The 25,615-nt window shown below is 41.8% G+C and overlaps 1 protein-coding gene across 1 annotated transcript in view; it reads left to right on the forward strand.

Annotated features, from left to right (window-relative positions):
• The window catches only part of ntsr1 (neurotensin receptor 1 (high affinity)), a 42,644-nt gene extending 36,394 nt beyond the window's left edge, over nucleotides 1-6,250 (forward strand). Inside the window, exons 3-4 of the mRNA XM_029664393.2 lie at nucleotides 3,937-4,018; nucleotides 5,225-6,250. Coding sequence (XP_029520253.1) covers nucleotides 3,937-4,018; nucleotides 5,225-5,474 — 332 coding nt within the window. The 3' untranslated portion in view covers nucleotides 5,475-6,250. The remainder of the gene's footprint in view (nucleotides 1-3,936; nucleotides 4,019-5,224) is intronic.
• Nucleotides 6,251-25,615: the final 19,365 nt, after the last annotated feature.

Consider the following 25,615-nt stretch of genomic DNA (forward strand, 5'->3'; position numbering starts at 1 on the left):
ACACAAATGTAAAGAAGAAACAAAGGATGTCTCCATGAAACGGATGTACTCCCACAGCGCAGAGACACATTGAAGACTATGGAAAAGGACAAATTCACACATCATGGTTGTCACGTCTACTCCCGCTCCTTCCCTCCGGCGTTTGATGTCGCCGGAATACTAACCCCCGGTCCTGGGATCCATCATTACGCACACCTGCACGTCCTCATCAGACACACCTGGACTCCATTACCTCACTTATTACCACCCCTATAGCTGGCACTCCTTCAGGTTCTTTCCACAGTCAGTATTGTTCCTGTGTTTATGCGTAGGCACTAGTGTTATGTTGTCTCGTTCCAAGTTTGTTGTTTTATTAAATGTTTCACCTGCTTCTCGACTCTTAGCATCTCCGTTACAACGGTGGTTGTCAATAAATATCATGGTTCACGGAATCTGTTCAATTTCGGAATTGACTGGCATCGATGTGGAATTGACTCAAATTCCAAGGGACAATGGTCTGATTATGAGAAAAAGTTGTGTTGAATTGCATTGAACATACTTGGTAATTTGTTACACCTTTGCTGGCTATCATCACATGATAAAGAATGTTCTGTTCAAAGAGACCATTACAAAGTACACAGACGCTCCCTTTTTAAAACCTCCCTCAATAAAATGTTGTCTTTGACCACACCACACACACCCACGTCAATGTCCCAGTTTAGGCCCATGTCCCACAGTACCTGGATAGGGAAGATGGGGCAGGTGATCCCTATATCCCTACAGTCCCTGACAAACTTGAGGAAGGGGTCGATACGGAAAAAGAGCTGGGTGATGATGAAGTCGGCCCCGGCGTCCACTTTCTCCTTCAGTCTCAGGTCCTCGTCGTAGCTCTCCGTGGCCAGTGGGGTAGCCTGCCCCAATGAAAGGGTTTTAATGCTCAATTCGTGTGTGTTTGAGTGTATATAGATCACATTTGTGACCCGTTTCAAGAAACTAGGCGTATGTCACACGTCACTACTTCACAGGAGAGGAATTCTAACGTTTTTATTTATTTTTTAATCTAGAAGATGCCTTCTTGAACATGTGAACTTTCATGTGCCTTAATAACAAACGTGTATGCCATTTGTAAATATGAATACAATTGTTAAATCATGGGCTGGACATGCCGAGAGATGAGTTCGGATTGGCCCATCATGTAGCTCGCTTCTTTCTATAACATGAGCTGCTCAGTATTTGTAGATAGTCCTTGCTACCGCAGCTTTTTGGAAAGATATAACATTAGCCATGGAAAACTGCAAAAGTGTTGCTACAGCTCTCAACATCGCTGCGCAGAATTTAGCTATCGACAAAGATCCGTGGGAAAATTTTACGATGGACCACTTTCTGCACACGGTCAGTGTGAACTGGAGCAACTTGACACAACAACGGGCAGGTAGCCTAGTGGAGCGGCAGGTAGCCTTGTGGAGTGGCAGGTAGCCTAGTGGAGCGGCAGGTAGCCTAGTGGAGCGGCAGGTAGCCTAGTGGAGCGGCAGGTAGCCTAGTGGAGCGGCAGGTAGCCTAGTGGAGCGGCAGGTAGCCTAGTGGTTAAAGCGTTGGGCCAGTAACCAAAAGGTTGCTGGATTGAATCCTCAAGCTGACAAGGTAAAAATCTGTCGTTCTTCCCCTGAACAAGGCAGTTGTTCCCTGGTAGGCCGTCATTGTAAATAAGAGTTTGTTCTTAACCGACTTGCCTAGAAAGTTTTTAAAAATTCAAACTAAAAAACAGGCTGTAGCTATCTACAAACCAAAACGGAAAAGACACGCTGCCGTGAAGCGTTCATCCATGTATACGGATAACAGTCTAGCTACATTTTCAGATATTGCACATTTCTAATTTTGTCAGAAAGTAATTTCATTCCAAGTTAAAGTGTACTGTTCGCTAGCTACATGTCTAAAGAAAAGACTTCACTTTTTCAGAGGATTACATGACCCATCAAGTTAGCCGGTGTGTCTAGGGGGGATTATGGCCATCTATTATATTTCATGAACATGTGTACAGTACCAATCTATTATATTTCATGAACATGTGTACAGTACCAATCTATTATATTTCATGAACGTGTACAGTACCAATCTATTATATTTCATGAACATGTGTACAGTACCAATCTATTATATTTCATGAACGTGTACAGTACCAATCTATTATATTTCATGAACATGTGTACAGTATCAGTCAATAGTTTGGACACACCTACTCATTCCAGGGTTTTTCTTTGTTTGTACTATTTTCTACATTGTAGAATAATAGTGAAGACCTCAAAACTATGAAATAACAGATGTGGAATCATATGGGGCGGTAGGCTCACGTCACTAGGCAGCTCACAGATGCGTTTCCCTTTTGTAATGCATTATCATTTTCAAGGCCTGCCACATACAACGAGCATCAGAGCCGGCGTACTAGCATTTGATCTTAGTCCTGTATTGACGCTTTGCCTGTTTGATTGGTCGTCGGAGATCCTAGCGTTATTTTACATAAGCGTCCAAATTAGTGTCCCGCTCCTTGAAAGCGGCAGCTCAAGCCTTTAGCTCAGTTGCCTGTAATCCAATGGCTCCTGTGTGGATATATATGTACGGTCACTGTGGGGACGACATCATAGATGCACTTATTAATGAAGCCGGTGACTGATGTGGTAAACTCCTCAATGTTTCCGGATGAATCCCGGAATATGTTCCTGTATTTTAGCATCTGCTTCATCGGACCACTTCCGTATTGAGCGCATCACTGGTACTTCCTGCTAGAGTTTTTGCTTGTAAGCAGGAATCAGGAGGATAGAGTTATGGTCGGATTTGCCAAAGGGAGGGCAAGGGAGAGCCTTGTATGTGTTTCAGTGCGTGAAGATCTAGCATGGTGTCATCTTTAGCAGCACAGGTGACATGCTGGTAAAAACAGAATATTTCAGGTCCCGTTGATGGAATAGTCTCGAACAGAGGTCATTCAGTTTATTCTCTAGTGACTGTATGATAGAACGGAGGGTAGAGGCAGTTTATTTGCTTGCCAACATAGTCCCGTCAGGATACCGTCTCCTCTGCCTCTCTTACGCCGTCGCTTCCTCTTTCAAGTCCTGGGATTAGGGCCTGGTCCGTAGTAAACACGTTGAAGTAGAAATTGTCATCCAAATCAAGGTTAGTGATCTCTTTTCGGATGTCCAGAAGCTGTTTTTGGTTGGCAGAGATATTGTGTACAAAAACAGTTAAGATCAGCGTCAGAAAATAGCAGAATTGGAGTCTGTAAAATGGCTGCTATCTACTGCAGCGCCATCTCACCCTGTAACAATTAAGCTAATTAGTCTTTGGTTTATTTAGTAGCATGTCAAATACCTACAGCGCGGTTCCCCAACTGGCGGTGCGCGGCCTGTGTGTGTCCCCCCCAAGTTTTTGAGCCTTTTTTAAATTATTTTTTATTTCAACCACTGGGAAATCTGCGATTTTTATTGAAGAAATCTGTATTCCCACGCATAATTTAAGAGAAGTGATCGTATACAAATGTGAGCAAGGTTCGAAATTATTTTGTTTTAGTTAAACATCTGTTTGGGCTTCTTGCAGTCAATTTGCAGTCTACAAACTATTTGTAATTATGTTGCGAGCTCCCGACCATCTGCTCAAGAGAAAATCGTCCCGCGGCTGAATCTATTTGATGATCCCTGACCTATAGTATACTGCTAATATGTACTGCTATTGTAACTGTGAAAGCAATGTTTGTCTTAGACCCACTGCACCTAATTCAACTGTGCAGGCTTTGATCATGTGTTACCCTGATTACAGAGATTCACACTCTGGTTTTCTCCCAAATGGCTTCATATCACTATAGTGCACTATATAAGGGATAGGGTACCATTTCAGATGGAGCGTCTGTCTCTGCCTGAATAGTATAACATGTCTTTACATCTCTCTCTCTCTCTCTCTCTCTCTCGGCAGGGGCTGTGGTTGTTGCCTTTGTGGTGTGCTATCTACCATATTATGTACGGCGCCTCATGTACTGTTACGCAGAGTTCACAGAGTGAGTAACATGCAGACATTTCAATGGGTACACATACCAGTAAATAAGTGTTTTGTATACTTTATTTCATACATAGTACACACACATTTGTTGACTGGTCAGAGAGTCATCCATCAGAGCAGGGTGACAGAGGGGAGCTCAGCCACCCATTCAGAGTAGATAGATCTCCCTGATTAAATTAGCTAAGTCTTTCTCTTGCCAATGTCCAAACGATCGCCTGACTACTATCAATATATGTTTTTTTAATTGAACCAAATGCACACCATTGAGTAAGTGATTGCAGAAGGGAGTTTAAAGCTAAGGAAGCACGTCCCATAAAGGATTCAAATAAAACTTCACAGATGGAGAAGGTGGTTGTGTATATATATATATATATATATACTGAGTGTACAAAACATTAGTCATGCCTTACTAATATTGAGTTGCACCCCCTTTTGCCCACAGAACAGCCTCAATTCGTCAGGCATGGACTCTGCAAGGTGTCGAAAACGTTCCACAGGGACGCTGGCCCATGTTGACTCCAATGCTTCCCACAGTTGTATCAAGTTGGCTGGATGTCCTTTGGGTAGTGGACCATTCTTGGTACACACGGGAAACTGTTGAGCGTGGAAAACCCAGCAGCATTGCAGTTCTTGACACACACAAACCAGTGCGCCTGGCACCTACTACCATGCCCAGTTCAAAGGCACTTAAATATTTTGTCTTGCCCGCTCACCCTCTGAACGGCACACATAAACAATCCATGTCTCAAGGCTTAAAAATCCTTCTTTAACCTGTCTTCTCTCCTTCACCTACACTGATTGGAGTGGATTTGACAGGTGACATCAATAAGGGATAATAGCTTTCACCTGGTCAGTTTGTCATGGGAAGAGCAGGTGTTCCTTATGTTTTGTACATTCGGCGTGTAATCCTTCTGTAAACAAGGTTTCCCATCTGACATTCTTCAATGGTTTACTTCACCCCTCTATCATCTGAGACCTAATGCTCAATTTAAACACATTTGTCTTGGAGAGAACAGTAGAAGTACATTTTGTTAACAGTTGTGGTTAATAAAGAGGAAAACTATGGGCAAACAATTTTTTAAATTTACGATGACACATGAATTGGCATACATGTTGGTGATATGAAGCTTTTCAGTATTGCATCAGTCAATGAAAACCACTGATTGTTCCTCCCTGTGCTCCCCTCCCTCCACCTCCCTGACAGGGAAGGGTATGATTACTACCACTACTTCTTCATGGTGACCAACGTCCTCTTCTATGTGAGCTCAGCCATCAACCCAGTCCTCTACAACCTGGTCTCAGCCAACTACCGGGAGATCTTCTTCAACACGCTCCGCTGCCTCTGCCTACCATGTCGTCGCAAGAAACAGAGACGCCCTCTGACCAGACACTCCATCAGCATCTGCAGTAACCACACCTTCTCCTCCAACATCATCAAGGAGACCGTCTACTGACCACGACAGAACCACACCCCTGATAACATTCCATTTCAGAACTGCAATGTATGTATTCTAGTACTCGGCAGGACTAAATATGGGCTTGATGGGGACTCTGGCACTTTGAATCACTGACACGTTGTGCTACATAGGCTACACACACAGAACATATCCAAAATGTGATATTGGTATGATTAATAGAAAGAAAGATTAAGTGTTGGATGTAATAGTCTTTAACGCTGTAAATAATGTAACATCTATGTACATTCAGATTTTTATAGAACTATCAATGCTACTCGGTTTTAACCACACAGTAGTTTATAAAATGATATGATGACGATCAGAACACGTATCTTTGAAGTAGGAGGCAAAAAACTTTACGCTGTGACAGTTACCAGGAAGTGACTTCCCCTCAGTTTTTGAACATTGTAAGCTTTTTAATTGGTCTTCAATGGGAAAAAACTAAGAGCAATGGTGTTTCAAGGGCAAAAACATAATAAAAGGCATCTGGCAGAAGTAAATTCATCCACATACACAAATATGTGTATGTATATTTATCTTTAATGCGTTTTCACGAATTTTATGTAATAATCGTAAAGCCAGTGCATAAGATTAGGGGACATGACGCGGCAGTAAAGTGGAAGGGGCGGTGTTTTCCAACTCTTTTTTTGGGATACAGACAATGGTGATCAAATGAACCACCATTTCTTATCTGCTGAGGAACTAATGCCTGGAAAGAGTATTGATAAAAACAAAATGTCTGGTCATTAAAAAATGTAAATGCTCTGCTTGAACTGTGAATGAAATGCTGAGAGAAGATGTGATATTGTGAAGAGGAGCAACAGATGGCAGTTACAGTTCATGGATGATCTGCTGTGGGGTTGAGCCCTATAGGCTGATCTAGTATGCCAACTCCTGACCAATTACAGCAACACAGTTGAAGTCAGAAGTTCCTTAGCCAAATACATTTCAACTCAGTTCTTCACAATTCCTGACATTTCATCCTAGTTAAAATTCCCCTTCTTAGGTCAGTTAGGATCACCACTTTATTATAAGAATGTGAAATGTCAGAATAATAGTAGAGAGATCTATTTAATCTTTTATTTCTTTTATCACATTCCCAATGGGTCAGAAGTTTACATACACTCAATTAGTATTTAGTAGCATTGCCTTTAAATTGTTTAACTTGGGTCAAATATTTCGGGTAGCCTTCCACAAGCTTCCCACAACAAGTTGGATGAATTTTGGCCCATTCCTACTGACAGAGCTGGTGTAACTGAGTTAGGTTTGTAGGCCTCCTTGCTCGCACATGCTTTTTCAGTTCTGCCCACACATTTTCTATAGGATTGAGGTCAGGGCTTTGTGATGGCCACTCCAATACCTTGACTTTGTTGTCCTTAAGCCGTTTTGCCACAACTTTGGAAGTATGCTTGGGGTCATTGTCTATTTGGAAGACCCATTTGCGACCAAGCTTAAACTTCCTGACTGATGTCTTGAGATGTTGCTTCAATATATCCACATAATTTCCCTCCTAATGATGACAATATTTTGTGAAGTGCACCAGTCCCTCCTGCAGCAAAGCGCCAACACAACATGATGCTGCCACCCCTGTGTTTCACGGTTGGGATGATGTTCTTCAGCTTGCAAGCGTCCCCCTTTTTCCTCCAAACATAACGATGGTCATTATGGCCAAATAGTTATATTTTTGTTAATTCAGACCAGAGGACATTTCTCCAAAAAGTACGATCTTTGTCCCCATGTGCAGTTGTAAACCGTAGTCTGGTTTTTTTATGGCAGTTTTGGAGCAGCGACTTCTTCCTTGCTGAGCGGCCTTTCAGCTCATGATGATATAGGACTCGTTTTACTGTGGATATAGATACTTTTGTACCCGTTTCCTCCAGCATCTTCACAAGGTCCTTTGCTGTTGTTCTGGGATTGATTTGCAATTTCGGCACCGAATTTCATTCATCTCTAGGAGACAGAACGCGTCTCCTTCCTGAGCGGTATGACGGCTGCGTGGTCCCATGGTGTTTGTACAGATGAACGTGAACGTGGTACCTTCAGGCTTTTGGACATTGCTCCCAAGTATGAACCAGACTTGTGGAGGTCTACAATTTGTTTTGGGCTGACTTGGCTGATTTCTTTTAAAAAGAGGCACTGAGTTTGGAAATAGGCCTTGAAATACATCCACAAGTATACCTCCAATTGACTCAAATCAGAAGCTTCTAAAGCCATGACATCCTTTTTGGGAACTTTCGAAGTTGTTTAAAGGCACAGTCAACTTAGGTTATGTAAACTTCTGACCCACTGGAATTGTGATACGGTGAATTATAAGTATGTCCTAACAAAGTAGATGTCCTAACCGACTTGCCAAAGTATAGTTTGTTAACAAGAAATTTGTGGAGTGGTTGAAAAACGAATTTTAATGACTCCAACCTAAGTGTATGTAAACTTCTGACTTCAACTGTATTTTGTAGGACTGGTTTTGGAATCATTTGGATGTATCACATCACTACACACATGGCGTCAATTGGTCAAGTAACCAATATCTTTCCTACTGAGGCTTTTATCTAACTGTGATTTAACTTACCTTTAACAGTGTTTTATTTGAAATAATAATGTTTAAGAGGCTTGTATGAAATGAATGCTGTATTACAAAACGGAGAACTATGGACACAATATGGACTCTGGTCTTTGAAGCATGGAGAGAGCACTGTAGCTAACCTGGGTGTAGTTTACACCACACTGTCATGACCACTGAGTGTCTTTACAATATGTTGTGTACCATGGAGAATGGCGAACATTTCAGAAATGGAGACAGTGAGTCAGAAACTGATCACGCGGTTCCAATTAATCAAACACATTGAAAGAAGAAAAGTCGATTTAAAGTGGATGCAGGAAATCGACCAGATTATTTTTTAGGACAAAGGAGGGGAAATAAGTGTATTCTCCTGGACAGAGGGAAGGTCCACTCAAATCAAAATCAAATGTATTTGTCAGAGACTTGTCCCGATCCACAACCTGCGTTGTCTTGGCTTTGTGCTTAGGGTCGTTGTAATTTTTGTCCTCATCAATCTACACCCAATAACACATAACGACAAAGTGAAAACAGATTTTGACATTTTTGCAAATGTATTAAAAATAAATAGAAAACATACCTTATTTACATAAGTATTCAGAACATTTGATATCAGACTCAAAATTAAACTTCCATTGATCATCCTTGATATGTTTCTACGACATGATTGGAGTCCACCTGTGGTAAATTCAATTGATTGCACATGATTTGGAAAGGCACACACCTGTCTATGTAAGGTCTCACAGTTGACAGTGCATGTCATAGCGAAAACCAAGCCATGATGTCGAAGGAACTGTCCGCAGAGCTCCGAGACAGGATTATGTCGAGGCACAGATTTGGAGAAGGATACCAAAACATTTCTGCACCATTGAAGGTCCCCCAAGAACACATCATTCTTAAATGGAAGAAGTTTGGAACCAGCAAGACTCTTCCTAGAGCTGGCGGCCTGGCCAAACTGAGCAATCGGAGGATGGTCACTTTGACAGAGCTCTAGAGTTCCTCTGTGGAGATGGGAGAACCTTCCAGTAAGACAACCATCTCTGGAGGAAGCCTGGCACCATCCCTACAGTGTATCACAGTGGTGGCAGCATCATGGTGTGGGATGTTTTTTAGCAGCATGGACTGGAAGACTAGCCAGGATCAAGGGAAAGGTGCTTAAACAAAGTACAGAGTAAAGGGTCTGAATACTTATGTAAATGTGATATTTCAGTTGTTTTTTGTATACATTTGCAAAAATGTCTGACAAACAGTTTTTAATTTGTCATTATGGAGTATTGTGTGTAGATTGAGGGGGGGAAAAAACAATTTAATCAATTTTAGAATAAGGCTGTAACCTAACAAAATGTGGAAAAAGTCAGGGGGTCTGAATACTTTCCAATGGCACTGTTTTAAGTGCATTAATGACAGAGTAACCGTTTGTTGTACAAGGCTATGCTCAGGATATCTAGGCACAAATCTATTACCACTTTCCCAGCCATTGCCATGGTGATGGTTTGAATGTGATCCTAATTAGAACACGAAAGTTGTGTTTTTCTCCCCAAAGATAGCTTGGATATGAGGTGAATGTAGTCAACAGTAGCACAGCGTAGCCTAAATGTTTAAGTCTGGAATCCTAAATCAAAATAATGAGTAATGCTTTAATTCTTTGAATAACGATAATCAAACTCCTGAACTGAAAGTGGGTGCAGTATGAACAAGCATGCCCCTCTTCAACGCTGCCGGTTAGTAACACTCAGGTGTGCAGGTTCCACAGCTTAGTATGCACCAACAAACGCCTTGTAGCCTTCAATATAGTTTGGAGTTTCAAAGTTTATTCCCCACATGCAACAGGTGTAAATAGTACAGTGAAATTCTTCGTGGCTAAGGAGGGTGTGTCACGCACCTCAATATGCCACAGTACATCGAAAGAGATCCAAACCCTGAACCATGGTACTTACCTACTGGGCAAAAACTGGTTAAATCAATTGTTTTCACGTCATTTCAACCCCAAAAAAATCAATGTGATGTTGTTAAATCAACGCGGAAAACTCATTGCATTTGCAAAAAGTCATCAACGTAAGGGCATTTAAAATATTTTTCATGTAGCTTTTAACCTAAATCTAATGACATGGTGACATGTTTTGTTCATGTCACATTGAATTCACAATAGTTGACATTTCAACCAAATGTATATCAAAACTAGATGTTGAAATGACATCTGTGTCCAGTGTGTAGCTTCTGACAGGTGCTGTTGTACGTATTCATACCGTTTATCTAAGTATTTGCTCATGATGTACCCCTGCAGCTTACTGTAACTACTGTGCTCTATGCCAATGGTGATGTCTGAGTTCTGTTATGGAAAATGGAGGCTTATTTCTGCTTTATCTAAGAGTTATATACTGTATAGATGGCTCTGCTTTATAAATGTTTTGAAAATAAATAGTTCCATCTCATTTTGCTATATATGAATAAAAGAGTGAATATAGTGATATCAGTTTTCTTGCTCTGTTGTTCATGATCTTCCACACACACAGGCACACCAAGTACACACACACACAGGCACACCGTGCATTCATACTGCCACACAGACAGGCACACACTCGCACACCAAGTACACACACTCCCAGATGGATACACCAAGCACACACACAGAGGCAGGCACATGCACAATTTAGCACAGATGTGTCTGACCTTCTCTAAAGTGTACCCTGGTGGCTTATCAGCTCTGCCTTTACAATGGAGCTGTCAATCACGGGGGTCATGGGACAAGCTGAGAGAGTGTGTTCTTCATCCACCTAGCCCATTGAGTGTTTTGTGGTGGTGAAAGTCCTCAGCCATAACTACAGTTGAAGTCGGAAGTTTACATACACCTTAGCCAAATACATTTAAACTCAGTTTTTCACAATTCCTCACATTTAATCTTAGCAAAAATTCCCTGGTCAGTTAGAACCACCACTTTATTTTAAGAATGTTAAATGTCAGAATAATAGTAGAGAGAATGATTTAGTTCAGGTTTATTTCTTTCATCACATTCCCAGTGGGTCAGAAGTTTACATACACTCAATTAGTATTGTGTAGCTCAATTAACATTGCCGTTCAATTGTTTAACTTGGATCAAATGTTTTGGGTAGCCTTCCACAAGCTTCCCACAATAAGTTGGGTGAATTTTGGCCCATTCCTCCTGACACAGCCAGATTTCTAGGCCTCCTTGCTCAAACACGCTTTTTCAGTTCTGTCCACAAATTTTCTATGTGATTGAGGTCAGGGCTTTGTGATTGTCAGCCCAATACCTTCACTTTGTTGTCCTTAAGCCTTTTTGCCATAACTTTGGAAGTATACTTGGGGTCATTGTCCATTTGGAAGACCCATTTGCGACAAAGCTTTTTAACTTCCTGACTGATGTCTTGAGATGTTGCTTCAATATATCCACATCCTTTTCAATACTCATGATGCCATCTATTTTGTGAAGTGCACCAGTCCCTCCTGCAGCAAAGCACCCCCACGACATGATGCTGCCACCCTCATGCTTCACAGTTGGGAGGTTGTTCTTCGGCTTGCAAGCCTCCCCCTTTTTCATCCAAACATAACAATGGTCATTATGGCCAAACAGTTCTACTTTTCTTTCATCAGACCAGAGGACATTTCTCTAAAAAGTACGATGTCGTCCCCATGTGCAGTTGCAAACCGTAGTCTGGCTTTTTTATGGCAGTTTTGGAGCACTGGCTTCTTCCTTGCTTAGCAGCCTTTCAAGTTATGTCGATATAGGACTCGTTTTACTGTGAATATAGATACTTTGTACCTGTTTCCTCCAGCATCTTCACAAGGTCCTTTGCCGTTGTTCTGGAATTGATTTGCACTTTTTGCACCAAAATACGTTAATCTCTAGGAGACAGAACGCATCTCCTTCCTGAGCGGTATAACGGCTGCATGGTCCCATGGTGTTTATACTTGCGTACAATTGTTTGTACAGATTAACGTGGTAACTTCAGGTGTTTGGAAAGTGCTCCCAAGGATGAACCAGACTGGTGGAAGTCTACAATTTTTTTCTGAGGTCTTGGCTGATTTCTTTGGATTTCCCCATGATGTCAAGCAAAGAGGCACTGAGTTTGAAAGTAGGCCTTGAAATACATCCACAAGTACACATCCAATTGACTCAAATGATGTCAATTATCCTATCAGAATTTTCTAAAGCCATGACATCATTTTCGGGAATTTTCCAAGTTGTTTAAAGGCACAGTCAACTTAGTGTATGTAAACTTCTGACCCACTGGAATTGTGATACACAAGAAACAAGAAATTTGTGGAGTGGTTGAAAAACGAGTTTTAATCACTCCAACCTAAGTGTATGTAAACTTCCGACTTCAAATGTACCTCTATGTGATGAACAAAGAAGGCAGTACATCACTTATGAAGATTTGTTTAGCAAGTGATAAAGCTGTTTTAAGGCATTGAACATGCAGGCAGCTGCCTTGAGTTTATTTTCAAGTGCTTTCCCTGTTTCACTAGTCTACACTATACCGTACTGTCTCAGAGATACAGATGCAGTACACTCTCACTCAAGATAACTTCCCCTTCATTTGAATACCAAATTAACAGTGCAGAAGTTTACAGTTTGTAAAGCCTTTTTCTGAGAGCAATAGCTTTCTGAAAGTCCAACCCTGATGCAGCTTAATGTTCATGCCATTTCACCCATCTGTGCTGTTCGTCCTCACCCAATTCCATATTCCCCTCTGCCTCTCTCTCTCACTCCATTTTCACTATATCTCTCTCTCTGCCTGTCCTGTCTCTGCTCTCTCCAGCAGGTCCTAGTTAGGGTTCAAGGAAACAGTTACCCTATTGGGCAAAAACTGGTTGAATCAACATTTTTCCACGTTATTTCAACCAAAAAATGTATGTGATGGTGTTGAATCACTGTGGAAAACTGATTTGATTGGCAAAAAGTAAAGGCATTTACTCTTTTCACCAAACTTATATCCTAAATCCAATGACATGGTGACATTTGTTGTTGATTTCACGTTGAATTCACGGTTAGTTTTGACAACTCAACTAAATGTAAATCAAATCCAGAAGTTGAACTGATGGCTGTGCCCAGTGGGATGGCTCTGCCTTTCTCTCTCTGTCCAGAGGGCTGAGTCACCCCCCTCATGATTGTGTCACGAAGGCAGGACTTGATTTACAGCAGGTGTTGGGGGATTGCACAAAATAGGAACATGTGGATTAAAACAACCGGCATGGCACACCGGGTAGAGTTCACCTCAGTGACCAGCCTTCTCTTCTCAGGAAATCATGCAACATAAATCATAATCTCCTCTCATTTCTGCTCTGTCACCCGCTTGGCTACTCCCGTTCAGGGAGGGAGAGGAGCTTACAAGATTCCTGCCTGGCAGAGTGGAGAGAGAATAACTTGCAGACTGAATCATTCACTACAGCCAGGTTATGTTCGTTTTGTTTTCAAGCTGGAACCCAAGGGATTGTCTATTCCTGTAAACTCAATCTCCTTACTCTCACTAACGATAAATGCAGTGATCAGATGACAGCCTGAGTTAAGGAATGCATATAAGATAGAAAATCATCTAAGACTTGCTTCATCTAAGACAGGTGCAGAAGATCTTCGATATTACCAGTGGCGTCATTCCCATAGGGAACACAAGGGCATGTGCCCCCTCAGATATTGTTTTGTTTTTTGTGTTCAACTAACTACTAAACTTAATTTTTAAGCCCACGGTTAATCAGAATTATTTATAAAAAGATCTCTCAACAGTATTTTAGGTAGGGGGCAAACTGACTGGAACCCCCCCTCTATTCTCCCTAGTATGTGGTTCCTTCCCAGGTGCACAAAGGAGCATAGGCTGGACGCTAGCATATCTGAGAGAGAGAGTATCGTCAGTGGAGGAGGAGAGAGAGTGTAGCGTTTGACTGTGTTTTAGCTGCCAGTGATGGGAAGGACTCGCAAGATGGATGTTTTTAAATGAATTTGATCAAGCTATGTAGCCTATTAATTCATTTTTGATTAATAAAAATAAAACAATGTTTTGTTATTTCTCTGTAATACTAGCCACCTACTGTAAATTTTTTATGAAGTTGGCTTTAGCTAGCCAGCTATATAAGTTCCCAATCTCCCAACTTCATATCTAGCAACCAATCCAATTCAGGCTATCAATCAAGTAGAGAACCTTGCCTAACTATCTTAGCCGGCATGCCTGTTGGCAAGGTTGCTACATTAGAAAGGTAATCCACTACTAAATGTACTGAATAAGACTCACATTCCTTTCAATCTATTACCCAGATTTTAGCAGAGATGCAGGGAAGCATATTTACAGTGCCTTGCAAAAGTATTCACCCATTCACATTTTTCTATTTTGTTGCATTACAAACTGTAACTTAAATGGATTTTTATTTGGATTTCATGTAATGAACATACACAAAATAGTCCAAATTGGTGAAGTGAAATGAAACAAATAACTTTTAAAAAATTCTACAATTTTTTTCTCTACAAACGGAAGTGGTGCATGCATATGTATTCACCCCCTTGCTATGAAGGCCCTAAATAAGATCTGGTGCAACCAATTACCTTCAGAAGTCACATAATTAGTTAAATAAAGTCCACCTGTGTGCAATCTAAGTGTCACATGATCTGTCACATGATCTCAGAATATATACACCTGTTCTGAAAGTCCCCAGAGTCTGCAACACCACTAAGCAAGGGGCACCACCAAGCAAGCGGCACCATGAAGACAAAGGAGCTCTCCAGGTCAGAGACAAAGTTGTGGAGAAGTATAGATCAGGTTTGGGTTGTAAAAAAATATCCAAAACTTTGAACATCCCACAGAGCACCATTAAATCCATTAGTAAAAAAATGGAAAGAATATGGCACTACAACAAACCTGCCAAGAGAGGGCCGCCCACTAAAACTCACGGACCAGGCAAGGAGTGCATTAATCAGAGAAGCAACAAATAGACCAAAGATAACCCTGAAGGAGCTGCAAAGCTCCACAGTGGAGATTGGAGTATCTGTCCATAAGACCACTTTAAGTTGTACACACCACAGAGCTGGGCTTTACAGAAGAGTGGCCAGAAAAAAATAAGCAAAGATTGTTGTTCGCCAAAAGGCATGTGGGAGACTCCCCAAACATATGGAACAGGTACTCTGGTCAGATGAGACTGAAATTGAGCTTTTTGCCCATCAAGGAAAACGCTATGTCTGGCACAAACCCAACACCTCTCATCACCCCAAGAATACCATCCCTACAGTGAAGCATGGTGATGGCAGCATCATGCTGTGGGGATGTTTTCATCGGCAGGGACTGGGAAACTGGTCAGAATTGAAGGAATGATGGATTGCGCTAAATACAGGGAAATTATTGAGAGAAACCTGTTTCAGTCTTCCAGAGATTTGAGACTGGGATGGAGGTTCACCTTCCAGCAGGACAATGACCCTAAGCATACTGCTAAAGCAACACTTGAGTGGTTTAAGGGGAAACATTTAGATGTCTTGGAATGGCCTAGTCAAAACCCAGTCCTCAGTCCAATTGAGAATATGTGGTATGATTTGCTGTACACCAGTGGAACTCATTCAACTTGAAGGAGCTGGGGCAGTTTTGCCTTGAAGAATGGACAAAAATCCCAGTGGCTAAATGTGCCAAGCTTATAGAGACATACCCCAAGAGACTTGCAGCTGTAATTGCTGCAAAAGGTGGCTCTACAAAGTATTGAATTTGGGGGATTGGGGGGGTGAATAGTTATGCATGCTTTTTTTGTCTTATTTCTTGTTTGTTTCACAATAAAAAAATATATTTTGCATCTTCAAAGTGTGTAAATGTTGTGTAAATCAAATGATACAAACCGCCCCAAAAATACATTTTAATTTCAGGTTGTAAGGCAGCAAAATAGGAAAAATGTGAATACTTTCGCAAGCCATTGTAGTTTCTTAAGAAAAAGAACCACCAGTCAGAAGGATACAGTTATGCTTCGATATGCAGAAAAATACTTGGTTTATATGTACAGTAGCCTGGCACCTTAATTAAGATATTATCATGATATTTGTGCATTTATTATGATGCCATGACATGTGCCTGTATTGACGATGTGTGTTATGATATCATGTATGGTGTTGTCATTTGGATGGAATATTCTAGGCATGTTAGTGCAGTATATTGAGTGATTTAGGAATGGGCAGAATGACAATTGAACAGGTAAAGAGGTATGATTAGATAGCCTATGTAGAAAATTTTACATTTTTTTACACAAAATTAGGCATAATGATTATGGTTCTGGATTGCAGGTGCTTGAAAAAAATAATATTCACCAACTTCTTCATACTCAAGTACTTCATGGCCCCTCTAAAATAATGGATGCATGACACCCCTGGATATCCCGCATAGAAGAGTAGGTGAAAGGTTGTGCTATTCATGTTTATGGCAATGTTCACTAGTCACGGTTGGGAACACAATGTACTGATATGTATATTGCATTTCCCTTTTCACCGTGCAGTGAGCATATAAGGGAATTCATGTGTAAAACTAAAACGATACATCAACACATTATTGGATGCAAACCAATCTGTTTGAAATGCAAGGTCATCTGGTCATAATGTGAAGTGTGGCTCTCATCTTGTCCCAGTCCATTGATGAAAGGTCATAGCCAGGTCATGTTTGTTTCCCCAATGACAGTCCTTACTCTAGAAATGGCACCATTGGTTTCTTTCTGTGCTTTTCTCTCCCCATTGCTCTTTCACATTTCTTTTTCTGTCCTCAGTGTTGTCTGAAATTGGACTGGATTCATGGTTGTTTTTCGTACACTGTGGGATGTGCCTCCTCTGAGCCCGTCTTTCTCTGGAGCCGGGAACACGGGGGAACACGGACCAGCCAGGCAGAAAATGCTCTCAATACACACCCAGAAGGAAAGGAGAAATAAAATACTGAGTGATATGAAGCGTATGAACCCCATGTTATTATCCAACCACATGGGGCTGTCAAACTAATACAGGTGCAAATAGTCTCAGGTCTGGGAACCTGCTCTGCAAATTATTTTGAAGGAAAACATTGGAGCACGAACCACACTGTAAACAATACATTTTTGGATCAACCAAGTACATTTGTTATCTCAATTGGAAAAAAAATGTTTTTTGTTAAAACCCAATATATGATTCTGCCACCCCGAAATTGCCCCCACTGCTATTCAAATAGCAAGTGCTGAAAGCAGTTTAGAAACACATTGATCTGACAAATTCGTTATTGGATTTCAGACAGTTTGAATAAAATAGGTTGAACGAACCAAAGCGTAATTTTTAATCATTCCAGTCAGTAAAAGCACTTCAGATGAAAACCAGCGCTTTCCCACTTTTTACAGTGCAGCTTCCCACAGACTTTGGCAAAGCAACAGAGGCATGCCCAGGCAGTGGACTGGAAGAGTCAAGTTGGCAAGCCAAAGAGGGCATTCCTCACTTTCTTCCCTTTCTTTTACAGAATGATCCCTTTCTTCTACAGGAGTTTAAATGAAAGGGGCTAAACAGGGGCTTATTGGAATACCACCTGGAGGGGCTCAGATATCTCTGGACGTGTCTGAAGATAGGTGACACAAGCAGCGCATCCATCAGGACCAATTGATGCCACTGCTCATTAGTGTCACAGCATCGTAGATACCACTTTCATTAATGTAGACGAATAATTGGTCCCATCAATCAAGCAGGCGACAATGTCCATACAACACACACAGACAGTTACAGTGTGTGTGTGTCTGTGTCTGTGTGCTGAATAAACAGTATTAACAGGATGTGATTCAATTTATCTAGAGGAATGAGAAATATTAAAAGTGTGGAAAGTAGGTATGAAAGGAGAAGGAAGTGAAAGGAGAAGAGAATTTGGCTTCAAGATTTGAAAACAACTGTAAAAAAAAAAAAAGATTAAAAAAAAGCTTATGCTTGCTTTGTTCATCACTTATTTGATGTCTTATCTCAGTGTCACACAAAGCCGCTGAGCAAGCCAAAATCAATACATTCAAGACAGTTGAGATAAATTGAACAAATTTGGTGTTCGATAGGGAGGCTGTTTTTGAGTGTGGAGAAAAATGCAAAAAGCTATCGTAAATAAACGTAACATTTACAAAAACGTGATGAGATATTTCTTTCTCCTCTTTCTCACTGGATCTTTCTGAAATGTGATAATCAATACTAGGCAATCCTTGACTAAACTTTAGGCCTCTGTGGGAATATCATTATTCAGATACGAGTCTTCATGTTGCTTGTGTTGTGACAGGGACAGTTAAACTGAATAACGCGTAATCATCTCGCATGGCCGCTCGTAATATTAATTCATTCTCTATAGCCATTATTATTATCTCTCACACTGCTGTTCATAAATCATCTTCTCATTCCATATTCCCCCCCTTGTTAGACATTTTGGCTCTTCTCACCCATTTCTCCATTCCTTCCCTCAAAACGATTTCCTCTCCTAGTTGTTGCTGCCATGATTTCTGCTATGTAAATAATTAGCTCATTATCTTTTCTTTCTGAATATGTCTTTCTGCCTGCATGTACAGTGCATTCGGAAAGTTTAGACCCCTTGACTTTTCCCACATGTTTGTTACGTTACAGCCTTATTTAAAATGTAATAAATATTTTTTTCCCTCATCAGTCGACACACAATATCCCAAAATGAAAATAATCTTGTTTCTCATGGTCTGAGAGTCCTTAAGGTGCCATTTGGCAAAAGCCAAGTGGGCTGTCATGTGCCTTTTACTGAGGAGTGGCTTCCATCTGTTCACTCTACCATAAAGGCCTGATTGGTGGTGTGCTGCAAAGTTGATTGTCCTTCTGGAAGGTTCTCCCATCTCCACAGAGGAACTCTGGAGCTCCATCAGGTTCTTGGTCACCTCCCTGATTTATTTTTTTATTTTTTTATTAGAATAAGACTGTAACATAAGAAAATGTGGAAAAGGGTCTGAATATTTCCGAATGCACTGTAATTGCTTACAGTGTTTACAACCAAAGTTTCAGTGATGTAAAAGTATAATTTAGATTTTCAAAACAGGTGAAAAATATAATTTTTTACAAAGCAGACCTCCTATGCCTGTGTAAAAAAAAAGGTGGCGGGGTGAAAACGTATAAACACCTCCTTGCAGATAATACACTTATACAGCAAGGCCATTATGGCCAAGGCAGCTACCATGGTGACAAGACTGACAGCAGAGGGATTACATGTGTCAAATAATAGGTTAGAAGGTCCTATTATAAAAAAACTATGTTTTTGTTTTAATTGATTGGCATTTCCATCTAAATTACCTTTAGGGAAGCACTAAGATGCCATGATGGGGCGGCAGGGTAGCCTAGTGGTTATAGCATTGGACTAGTAACCAGCACTCAGCAACCATCACTCCTGTGTTCCAATGGCACGTTGTGTTAGCTAATCCAAGTTTACCATTTTAATAGGCCAATTGATCATTAGAAAACCATTTTACAATTATGTTAGCACAGCTGAAAACTGTTGTCCTGATTAAAGAAGCAGTAAAACTGTCCTTCTTTAGACTAGTTGAGCATCAGCATCTGTGGGTTCGATTACAGACTCTAAATGGCCAGAAACAAAGAACTTTCTTCTGAAACTTGTCAGTCTATTCTTGTTCTGAGAAATGAAGGCTCTTCTATGCAAGAAGATCTCGTACAATGCTGTGTACTACTCCCTTCACAGAACAGCGCAAACTGGCCCTAACCAGAATAGAAAGAGGAGTGGGAGGCCCCGGCCTGGCACAACTGAGCAAGACAATAAGTACATTAGAGTGTCTAGTTTGAGAAACAGACGCCTCGCAAGTCCTCAACTGGCAGCTTCATTAAATAATACCCGCAAAACACCAGTCTCAACATGAACAGTGAAGAGGCAACTCCGGGATGCTGGCCTTCTAGGCAGTGTTCCTCTGTCCAGTGGCTGTGTTCTTTTGCCCATCTTAATCTTTTCTTTTTATCGGCAACTCTGCCTAGAAGGCAGGCATCCCGGAGTCACCTCTTCACTGTTGACATTGAGACTAAAGCCATGACATCATTTTCTGGCATTTTCAAAGTTGTTTAAAGGCACAGTCAACTTAGTGTATGTAAACTTCTGACCCACTGGAATTGTGACAAAGTAGATGTCCTAACCGACTTGCCAAAACTATAGTTTGTTGACAAGAAATTTGTGGAGTGGTTGAAAAATGAGTTTTAAGTGTATGTAAACTTCCAACTTCATCTGTATATTATCACAGAGTTTCTAAACCAAGAGGCACAACATCGTGACGCTTCTGAGAATGCTTACCAAACAGACCAGGCCGGGGTTTGAGTAGTCAATTAGAGAAGTTAAAGATTCTTCCTTAGTTGTTCATTTCCTCTAAATCTAAAGCCACAACCTAGATTCGAGACAATGTCTTTTCATATTTTTTTTAGATCAGCTTTAATATTGCAGATAGATTGTAATCTAATTGTATATGTTTGTTAATATATGTTCCTTTATTATTTTCACCTAACCCTACCACCTCTCCCCTAATTGGGGTAAACTAATGGACAACAACACTTATGCTTCTAGTTACAGTTTATGCATACTATATACATTTTACGGACAATGTATATTTTTCAATAGTTATCGATTGTTTGTTTTTTGTCCCATCCTTCAGCTACCCTCAACCCATCCCATCTATCTCTGAACAACATCCAGTTCCATCCTTCAGCTACCCTCAACCCATCCCATCTATCTCTGAAGGCCATCCAGTTCCATCCTTCAGCTACCCTCAACCCATCCCATCTATCTCTGAAGACCATCCAGTTCCATCCTTCAGCTACCCTCAACCCATCCCATCTATCTCTGAAGACCATCCAGTTCCATCCTTCAGCTACCCTCAACCCATCCCATCTATCTCTGAAGACCATCCAGTCCCATCCTTCAGCTACCCTCAACCCATCCCATCTATCTCTGAAGACCATCCAGTTCCATCCTTCAGCTACCCTCAACCCATCTCATCTATCTCTGAAGACCATCCAGTTCCATCCTTCAGCTACCCTCAACCCATCCCATCTATCTCTGAAGACCATCCAGTCCCATCCTTCAGCTACCCTCAACCCATCCCATCTATCTCTGAAGACCATCCAGTCCCATCCTTCAGCTACCCTCAACCCCTCCCCTCTATCTCTGAAGACCATCCAGTCCCATCCTTCAGCTACCCTCAACCCATCCCATCTATCTCTGAAGACCATCCAGTCCCATCCTTCAGCTACCCTCAACCCATCCCATCTATCTCTGAAGACCATCCAGTTCCATCCTTCAGCTACCCTCAACCCATCCCATATATCTCTGAACACCATCCAGTCCCAGCCTTCAGCTACCCTCAACCCATCCCATCTATCTCTGAAGACCATCCAGTCCCATCCTTCAGCTACCCTCAACCCATCTCATCTATCTCTGAAGACCATCCAGTTCCATCCTTCAGCTACCCTCAACCCATCCCATCTATCTCTGAAGACCATCCAGTCCCATCCTTCAGCTACCCTCAACCCATCCCATCTATCTCTGAAGACCATCCAGTCCCATCCTTCAGCTACCCTCAACCCCTCCCCTCTATCTCTGAAGACCATCCAGTCCCATCCTTCAGCTACCCTCAACCCATCCCATCTATCTCTGAAGACCATCCAGTCCCATCCTTCAGCTACCCTCAACCCATCCCATCTATCTCTGAAGACCATCCAGTTCCATCCTTCAGCTACCCTCAACCCATCCCATCTATCTCTGAACACCATCCAGTCCCAGCCTTCAGCTACCCTCAACCCATCCCATCTATCTCTGAAGACCATCCAGTTTTGATTTCTATTTGCCATATTATTTTCTTCACACTGGACACAGAGACATAAAATGGAATCCACAAATTAATCTGACTCTGGTGAGGTAGATTAAGTGCCTCATTGCCAAAATCTCAAAGTATCCCTTTAAGAAGCATTTTTTCCCCTCTGTATCTCATGTCTGATTTATGATCTAAATTCAGAGGTGAATTATGGGTATGCTGCCCAGGGGATGGGGGGATAGGAGAACTCAGGCTGGTGAGCCAGAGATCATTAATCAGGTTGGTACTAACCTATATCACCGCCATGAACTAGCATTCCCCATTTACCCACTCCCCTCACAGCTCCCACTCACCTGTTCATTCACTCACCTCTCTCTCTCTCTCTAACTCACATGCTCTTACTCAACTCACAACTCAAATTCCAAGAGTCTAAATCATAACATAACATATACTGACGACACTGGGAGACTGGGGATTCTTGACGAGAAAAAGAAAGACAAATACAGACCATGACCCAGAACGAAATACAAAATAGAGAGGGACAGGAAGAAGATTAGAAAATGTAAAGCTATAAGTTAAAATAATTGGGAGGAAAGATATTGAGGCTGAAATATAGAAATAACAACGGAGAAGATACTGAAGGCAGTATGTCCTATATTAGGAAGCGGAGACAGAGGGTAGATCACTGTCTCTGCTATGCTCCTTTTCCCTGAGGCAGGACAGGGCAGAGCAGAGCGTTGGGGGAATTACTTATGAGAGCGTGTAGACTGATCGCTGACACAACACACTTCGTTATCTCCCATCCCCATCACCATCATCCCCCGCATACTCCCTCTAAAATGTAACTTAACTCAGACAAAAAAAAGTAAGATAAATACAGTCGATATGGAGTTACAATTAGAAGCCTCAACTAGGGAGGCGCTGCTAACAACTGTTTTTCTCCGCTCGTACAGGAGTAATTATGGCCTAGTGCACTAATTTGGTGGAAATAAAAAATAAAACATCTCAGCTCATACTGGAGTCATAAAGGCTCAGTGCACTAATTTGGTGGGAGGAAAAAGCACCCCTACTTCCCGCAACTAATGAATACACATGTGACACAAACGCAGATGTATATTGGAACACACAGATGCATAAGAACACACGTACACACCAGCAAACCCAAGGACTCATCAATCAATTATAGAGCCAATTCATAACGCAGCTTGCCCTCAAGCATATAGACCTTCAATGAGGCAATCTGTTACAGATTCATAAGACATGAAATAGACAACAATTGAATCTGAGAGAACGAGAAGGATGGGGTACAATGATCCCATTGTGGCTTGAGCTCGAAGGGGCTGACCACTGTGCAGCTTAACAAAAGATGTGCAATAAAATAAGCATTGTCCTTTACGAAGAGAACAGTACAACTGAGAAAGAGTGTGTTGCAATGGAATCAATGGAAAATATAAAAGTTCTGTCGGTAAAAAAAATAATTAATATGGCTACAACAACACACTATAGAGGAGTTCATTCTGATGATGAGTAGCATGACTCCTAAACTTACTCCATATTTGAAGGTTTAAAAAAAAAAAAAAAACGTAAAATAATATTATCATCAATATTATCATCAAACTTGAGACCAAGAATGCTGCCATCCTCAATAGAGAGGAAATACTCATTAGAAATCAATGTCTGATTTTAAGTACAGACTTGATGAGAGAAAATGCTAATTAAATAGATCAACCCTGAGGAAATCAATTATAGTTAAATCATTTTCAATATAGGAGTTTTGGAGACCACTTTCATAATTACTCCAATATGAAAGGAGTAACCACTTAGCCTTACGAGGTTGTTGTTAATTGTCTATTAATCCTCAGTTGTCCTGGACACGAAGCAGTCATCTAAGACCAAATGGGATTGGAATGAGAGACTGCGCACCACACCGCTACACCGAATCTCAAGATAGCAATTAAACATTCAAGACCCAATGAGGTATACATTTATGGGGAAAGAGTTCTCTGGAATAGCATCCACTCTTGTATCAATTTTATAGCACTAACACTGCAGTCAGAGTTTCAATTTCAATTTCAATTTGACCTAGTCTCATCAAGTAGAGGTCTTCACGGATCCACCTGTACCCGAGTGGGTGTCACGACTTCCGCCGAAGTCGGCTCCTCTCCTTGTTCGGGCGGCGTTTGGCGGTCGACGTCACCGGGCTTCTAGCCATCGCCGCTCCACTTGTCATTGTTCCATTTGTTTTGTCTTGTTTCCCCTAACCCTGCTCCCCTTGTCACTGTTCCAGAGGAGAGGTGCTGGGTTCTGGTGGAGGACGTGTTGGACCCCTCAATGCTGCGGGAGTTCCACCGTCTCTGGCCGGATCACCCTGCGCCTCGCCCTCCGGGTCGTCCCTGAGGCCGGGGTCGGCGCGCTGCTGTAGCCGTGCGTCAAGGGGGGGTACTGTCACGACTTCCGCCGATGTTGGCTCCTCTCTTTGTTCAGGCGGCATTCAGTGGTCGACGTCACCAGTCTTCTAGCCATCGCTGCTCCCCTTGTCACTGTTCCATTTGTTTTGTCTTATTTCCCCGCACACCTGGTTTTCATTCCCTAATCACACTACATATATATTCCCTCTGTTTCCCCCATGTCTTTGTGTGGAATTGTTTTGTTACATGTTTCGTGTTACTGGCCAGCAACCACCCGAGCCACTGCCGGCTGCACCGGCTGCACGCGTCCCATCGTGCATAAATGTATTTTGTCCCCCCACACCAAACGGGATCATGACACGCAGGTTAAAATATCAAAACAAATTCTAAACCAAGTACATTAATTTGGGGACAGGTCGAAAAGCATTAAACATTTATGGAACTTGCTGTTGCTAGCTAATTTGTCCTGGGATATAAACATTGAGTTGTTATTTTACCTGAAATGCACAAGGTCTTCTATTCCACCAATTAATCCACACATAAAACTGTCAACAGAATCGTTTCTAGTCATCTCTCCTCCTTCAAGGCTTATTCTTCTCTTGACTTTATATTGCGATTGGCAACTTTCATAAATTAGGTGCATTACCGCCACTGGCCTCGTTCGCCTTTCAGTCACCCACGTGGGTATAACCAATGAGGAGATGGCACCTGCTTCTATAAACCAATGCGTCAGAAATAGAACTGACTTCTATTTTAGCCCTTGGCAATGTACAAGCTCGTTGGCGTGCGCGAGCAGTGTGGGTGCAATAATTGAATAATATAGATAGCTAAATTGAATTTGTGACGCGAGCAGTGTAGTCAGCCTGTTATGGCCTTGAGATAGGAGCTGTTTTTCAGTCTCTCGTTCCCAGCTTTGATGCACCTGTACTGACCTCACCTTCTGGATGATAGCGGGGTGAACAGGCAGTGGCTCGGGTGGTTGTTGTCTTTGGTGATCTTTTTGGCCTTCCTGTGACATCGGGTGCTGTAGGTTTCCTGGAGGGCAGATAGTTTTCCCCCAGTGATGCATTGTGCAGACCTCCTTACCCTCTGGAGAGCCTTACGGTTATGGGCAGAGCAGTTGCTGTACCAGGCGGTGATACAGCCCGACAGGATGCTCTCAATTGTGCATCTGTAAAAGCTTATGAGGGTTTTAGGTGACAAGCCAAATTTCTTCAGCCTACTGAGGATGAAGAGGCGCTGTTGCACCTTCTTCACCATGCTGTCTGTGTGGGTGGACCATTTCAGTTTGTCTGTGATGTGTACGCCGAGGAACTTTCCACCTTTTCCACTACTGTACCATAGATGTGGATGGGGGGGTGTTCCCTCTGCTGTTTCCTGAAGTCCACAATCATCTCCTTTGT

Source organism: Oncorhynchus nerka, linkage group LG7, assembly GCF_034236695.1.
Source record: "Oncorhynchus nerka isolate Pitt River linkage group LG7, Oner_Uvic_2.0, whole genome shotgun sequence".
NCBI lineage: Eukaryota > Metazoa > Chordata > Actinopteri > Salmoniformes > Salmonidae > Oncorhynchus > Oncorhynchus nerka.